This window comes from Ziziphus jujuba, chromosome 3, assembly GCF_031755915.1.
Source record: "Ziziphus jujuba cultivar Dongzao chromosome 3, ASM3175591v1".
Classification (NCBI taxonomy): domain Eukaryota; kingdom Viridiplantae; phylum Streptophyta; class Magnoliopsida; order Rosales; family Rhamnaceae; genus Ziziphus; species Ziziphus jujuba.
The window spans coordinates 20,195,628-20,201,881 of NC_083381.1; the positions used below are offsets into that span (position 1 = coordinate 20,195,628).

Sequence of the window (6,254 nt, forward strand, 5' to 3'; positions counted from 1 at the left end):
CGCTCTCTCATTTCTCACTATTTGATTTTGTGCAGAGAACCTTCTCTGCCTCTTGAGTACTCGCTTCAATATTGCTAGATCTCTTGGCCTCCTCCTTCTTATTAATTACCTCTTCCACATTGCTAGGTGTCTTCGCCTGCTTCTTCTGATTAATTTACCTCTTCCAAACAAATAAATAAATAAAAAAATAAAAATGAAAATAAAGGAAAAAAAAACTTTTATACATCTGTACGGTAAGATCCAAAATGCAAAGAAATTATTCATTACACATGATGTAATGAATTTGGTTCAATTTTTATTGGTAAATTTTGGTTTGTATGTTCAAAGGAGTATCTCAAATGTCCTTATATCTATACACAAGCCATATGCCATATATATATATATATATATATTGATTTAGTTCTTGAAAATGTTAAGGAAAATACACACATGGAACAAGCAAAACAAGTTAAAAAATTGACTGAAAAACTTGCAACTGTAAAATTTGATCAGAGAGTTTCGCATGATCATTGAACTTGCTCAATGTACATGGAAAAATGACTACAAGATCCCATCTTGTTTCAACATTTTCACACCCAAAAGAATGGCCAGCCAGGGTTGTGGTAAATCAAAGAACGCAAAATCTTCCGTTCTAGAATATTCATTAGGAAATCCTTAATCCCAAGCTGCTTAATCCTATCTTCTCAAAGTCCTCCCTATCCAACTAAAATGTCAAGTAAACATTTCAATATATCTTATAAATACCAATTATCGTGCTTGATTAGTGCATAAATACATATATATGGCTTACCTTTTCTGGTAAACAGCTTACAAAATTAAGAATCTTTCTCATTCACTACAAGTATAGCTTCCACAAAACCTCAGCTTTCTCCTTCTTTAACAAAGATTTTTATGAGGAAACCGAAAGTCCAGTCAACATATAATACAAAGTAACTAAACTATACCAAGAAGACTTTTAACAGTCAGAACAGAACTAATATATAGTCGAGAATTTGAAGTTTGTATATTTTTGAATATCAAAACGAAGATAAAAATAATTTTCATGAAAGAAGCTAACAATCTAAAAGCTATAGACTCCATATAATATCAGCAATATACAGAATTTGGATCGCCTGGCTCAGAACCAGAGTCCACAGTCCAGGTGTTGGGGCTAACAGATAGAAGAATCCACCATTGTTGTTGCAAAATATCTAGATTCCAAAATGGGTTTTCCAATCCAGTCTGAATGTTTGAAAACCCCAAAATGATTCTGGAGAAGTGAACGTTCACAGCTTTTATGGTGTCATGTTTCTCATAATTAATCAATAACCAAATCTCCATTAAGGATGAAGCGTGTAAAAGATATTATCTTTGGAGGATATCAGCACACCTGTCAGGACCCGTCCAGAATTCCTCCCTGGAACCCTAGACAAGCCCTGATCCTAGAGAAATACCACCGAACCTTCCAACGGAAAATCCGGCAGCACCTCCCCTAAGGGTAGGACTAACCAAAAATTTCCTGCCCTGAAAGCACACTTCTATATTCATCCCTTTATTCCTCCCACATTACTACAATTTGTATCCACAAATTTACAGCACTTCAAAATAACAGTAAATCAGTGCATAGATAATAAGTATATGTTTAATACAGTATATAGAGCATTATACAAATGAATGTGGAATTAATAAAATGACAGATAAGGAAGCAATACAAGATGGAGAGGAAAAAGGGAAGAAATACTTCTTGGACTTTCGGCAACGAACTGAGACGTCGGGCTCGCACCGGATGATCAACGTCTCCCAACCTGGACCTAGGGGAACGGAATTTAAAAAAAAACTTGAGATGCTAATCATCTCAGTGAGTGACCCTAACTACTAAACACCTTTAATATTAATAATATAACAATTAAAGGGATTTAAGTAATCAATACCGAACAATTAAATAAATAAATAAATAAACATTTGAAGGTAATACTTTCTCTCAAAACCCTCACTATTCACTCTGTTGGAAATGTTCCCCTTTTAAAACATTTTCGCAAAATCCGCTATTCGTACTTCTCGAAAACCAAGGGATCAATTAATTTAATAAACAACAAATAAATAAATAAATACCCCAAATATAAATAAAATGTAATAAATTATAATAAATAATTTTTGTACTTTTTGGGGTTTGAAATTTCTATCCGAAAAATTTGTAATTGACGCACCATACCATATAGCAGTGATGCCCTCCGATACCCAGCGTCCCGAGCACTGACTGGCGGGGAGATTAAAGAGAGAAACTTGCAAACGACACTTCGGCGTCCCGACAGTACCACTGCTGAAACCGTCATCCCGGCCAAGGAAGGGGGGCGGCTGATGCGCAATATATAAGACTTGCCTGCCCTCGGTCCAATGGCAACTCACGGGAGACATAATACTTGCGCGATAAACCACATATACATACACCATGCACCAATACTGTATGAATGCATCTAAAATAAATATTAAATCAACTGTACCGTTTTCCAAAATTACCATGGGAAATATACAAACTTTCACATTTACCATCCCACATATTTTCATTTAACAATCCGGTACGAAAACATCGATAACCAATAAAACAATAATTTTTCTCGTAATACGAGGTTCAACAAATAAAATACCGTGGGCATAATTATAAAAATTAAACCACCACTTTAAACAATATTTTCATAAAATATTTAAACCGATTATGCCCAAAATATAATATCTAAAACCACGCACAATTTATTACTGATAATACCTTGCTCATGCATAATAATTAAAATTAAATCACAATAAAATAATAATTAAATTGTACCACATGAGCATAATTCAAATATCAGTTAAACACCGATTAAACATAATTAATTGCCCCAAAATATTTTTAAAGGTGGGTCACTCACCTGGAGCACGCAATTAATCCAAGATCCACCACAGGATCAATTCCATGACTCACCCGTGCTCCTAGAACACAATTCACACACAGTCAAATAAATTAATATTTTATTCGGGTAAATAATACCCGGTACTTGGGGGGTTAAACACAAACGTTAACCAAAATTGTCGAATAATATACCAAATTGAAGCCTGTGGAACGAGGATCGCATTACTGGTCTCCATTGACCCCAATTCCGCCGGCGGTGGTCGGAATTTGGTCGGAAAGCTTTGGCCGAAATTAAACTTGAGGGATCTCTCAAACGGTGGGGATTTTGGGCAATCAAACCCCGGAAATGGACTCAGAGGGGTCAAAAACGGTGGAATAGAGGAATGGGTCGAGCTGGGTTGGCCGGAAAAGGCGAGAATCGCCGGAAAAACTTAACCTACTGCCGCCGACTTCACCGGCCCGATTTGGGATCGTCCGGCGGCGACTGGCCGGGAAAATTGGAGGTTGGGTTCCCGAGGGACTGGGCTTCACCGGTGGCCGGCACGTGTGGTCGTCCGGCCACTGAAATCCAGCCAAACGGTCGGTCAAAGAGAGAGGGGGAGAGAGAGAGAGAGAGAATTCCTTGCTGGTTTTTTGACGGGCTCGGGGAAGAAGGAGAAGGGAAGGAAAGGAAAAGAAAAGGAGAAAGGTGTTTTCCCACGTGGGGAAAAGAAAGAAAAAAAGAGAAAAAAAGAAAATAAAAAGAAAATAAAAAGAAATAAAGAAATAAATTAAAAATTAATTAAATAATATTAAAAATAATATTATTATATAAAACAACAATAAAATAATATGATATTAAACATGGTTGACATGTGGCATCTCACCATGGTGACACATGGTCACATTTATTAAGTCACACGTGGCACATCGTTACGTGTTTAAAAATAATATTAAAATAATACAATATATGGAAAACTCTACAGGTCCATAACTTCCAATCCACATGTCCAAATCGGACGTGCCGCTAGTCTACGGACTCGTATCGACTAGTACTTTACAACCATGTATGAGTCAAAGCTCAACTTTGCATGAATAAAAAGTCAACTCCAGCACCCCTTGGACAGTTTGGACCTCAATTTGTTTTGCTCATAACTTTCAAACCATAGCTCTATTTTCAACGTGCTACTAGTCTATGAACTCGTGCCAACGTGTACTTCGTAACGGTGCCTCAGTCAACCTAGAATTCCAACCGGAACAAAAAGTCAACTTTTGACCCCTTTGGTCAACGGTCAAAGTCAACAGTCAACCTCCGTCAAAGTTGGAAAATTTCCGTTGTACTTTGGGACGGGGTGTTACAACACCTTTTGGAGATTTTGAATGCATATTGTTATTTTTGAGGATATAATGTGAAATTGGTAATCCAGAGTATAATAATACAATGTATGCATCTAAAGTAAACCAATTTGGATCTCCTAATATCAATATATTATAAAAAACCATTTTTTTCCCTTTCTAATTGATAAATATTCAGGTTAACATATATATATATATATACATGAAAATCTAACAAAACAATATATATAAAATGGACAAAAACATTATTATACAGATTCCGTCTAGTCTAGACAAACAAACTAAGGCCTCTATGATCTCTTGCAAACCCACTCTTGAATCCTCTCTCAAATCCACCCTAAGACTACAGAATGCAGACTTCCGAGCTGTGTTAAGGTATCCCCCAGCTTTTACAATCTCATGGAATACTTCATTCAAATCACCTAGTTCTGTACTAATAGGTAGCAGAGTAGCCTGACTAATTTGTTGCACAACAAATGAAACCGAACAGTTTTTATCTGCAACATATCTGAAAGGTACCTCAACTCCACTATCCTTACAATGTTGAGCAACTTTCTTCCGCAAATTAGTTGCTCCATTCTTCAATGACATATCAGAACCATCATAAACAAAAATTGCTACATCACTGGCAGCCAAATTGTCCTTCTTAGTATTTGGAAGAAGTTTGTCAACTGTATCTTCAGAGAACTTTCTTAACACAAGAAACTTTTAGTTCCTTGACATTGGTTAACAACATTAGCTGCACAACAGCGGTCATCAGAGGTTGGAGCATAAGTATTGTCATGATTCTTTGAACTTTTAAGAAAAGAATCAAGTAATATAGACTTTCCAGACTTCTTTTGGCCAAAAACACAACATTGGAAAACATTTCGTCCTGGTTGTTGTTGCAACTGGCAATTTTTACTACTACTCTTTCTAGTTACACAGATAGCAGGTGTGGGTTCTCCACCACGACCAATGTATAAAAGATTCTTTACGCTAAAAGTAGGGTTTAGAAGTGCCATTAGAGACCATGTGGATAAAATTCCATCGACTGATAGCCCATTTTTCTCAGCGGCATGCTTACAGAGAGACTCAGTAAAAGGACATTGTGGAGCCGTATCAAATAGTTCAATCCATTCATTCTGTGTAAGACTTCCATTGTTATCAAGATCAAACCAATTAAACATCCATCTGAGAAACTTGATGGCTTCGTTTTACAGCTTTGCACGAGTCTCATCATCAGGAGCTAGTCCCACTGTTGAAGATGACATGAGAAAGTTTGAAAGTTGTAAATCATCATTTTATCCAAATTGCCAAAGGACAGTCCACAAAGTATCATAATCATTCTCTTTGCAGCGATTGAAATAAAATATTCGAATCCCTTGAAAGTAACCCCATCTTGAATGCCATGATTTAAGCGTCTTCTGAACATTCTCATGTAACACCGCGCCCCAAATTGCATCGGGATCCATGCACGTTGACCGAGGTTGATCGTTGACCGTTGACCGAGCGGGTCAAAAGTTGACTTTTTGTCCCAGTTGGAATTTCTAGTTGACCAGGGTACCATGGCGAAGTGCATGATGCCCCGAGTTCGTAGACTAGTAGCAAGTCGAAAACGGAGCTACGGTTTGAAAGTTATGGGCAAAACAAGTTGAGGTGCAAACAGTCCAAAAGGTGCCGGGAGTTGACTTTTTTTTTGTGGTGTAATTTTGTGTTGACTCTTGTATAGTTGTAAAGTACTCATCGATATGAGTTCATAGACTAGCGGCATGCTTAAATCGGACATTTGGTTAACAAGTTATGGACGTTTGAAATTCACCGGATACCGTAATATTTTATTATATCTGGCTTAAGTGCATAGTGACGACATGTGTCATCACCTGAATGGTCTATGTGGAATGAACAGTGTCACATGGTGGCTTTTATTTGACAAAAATCTAGGGGAAGAGAGAGAAAGAGAGAGAGAGAGAAAGAGAGGGACCGACCGACCGCCGAAATTTTTAAATTTTCCGGCCGATTCACCTTACACGTGCTGGCCAGACGGAATCCTCTCCCCATTTCCGGTAAAACC

The 6,254-nt window shown here is 37.4% G+C and overlaps 1 protein-coding gene across 1 annotated transcript; it reads right to left on the bottom strand.

Annotated features, from left to right (window-relative positions):
• Positions 1-643: 643 nt before the first annotated feature.
• Positions 644-5,370, bottom strand: LOC132803143 (mitochondrial Rho GTPase 2-like). The gene is made up of 4 exons (XM_060815398.1): positions 4,923-5,370; positions 4,484-4,872; positions 1,099-1,221; positions 644-703 (listed from the first exon to the last, which is right to left on the bottom strand). Exons 1-4 carry the CDS (start codon positions 5,368-5,370, stop codon positions 644-646), a joined length of 1,020 nt encoding a protein of 339 aa, XP_060671381.1.
• Positions 5,371-6,254: the final 884 nt, after the last annotated feature.

Bases quoted from the DNA above. Each gene is read 5' to 3' on its own strand.
- LOC132803143 (XM_060815398.1), bottom strand. From the start codon at position 5,370: ATGTTTAATTGGTTTGATCTTGATAACAATGGAAGTCTTACACAGAAT. The intron at 1,222-4,483 runs GTTTGTTTGTCT...TCAAACATTCAG, and splicing joins AAGAGATCATAGAGGCCTTA to ACTGGATTGGAAAACCCATT. The intron at 704-1,098 runs GTATATTGCTGA...TTGACATTTTAG, and splicing joins AGCCAGGCGATCCAAATTCT to TTGGATAGGGAGGACTTTGA.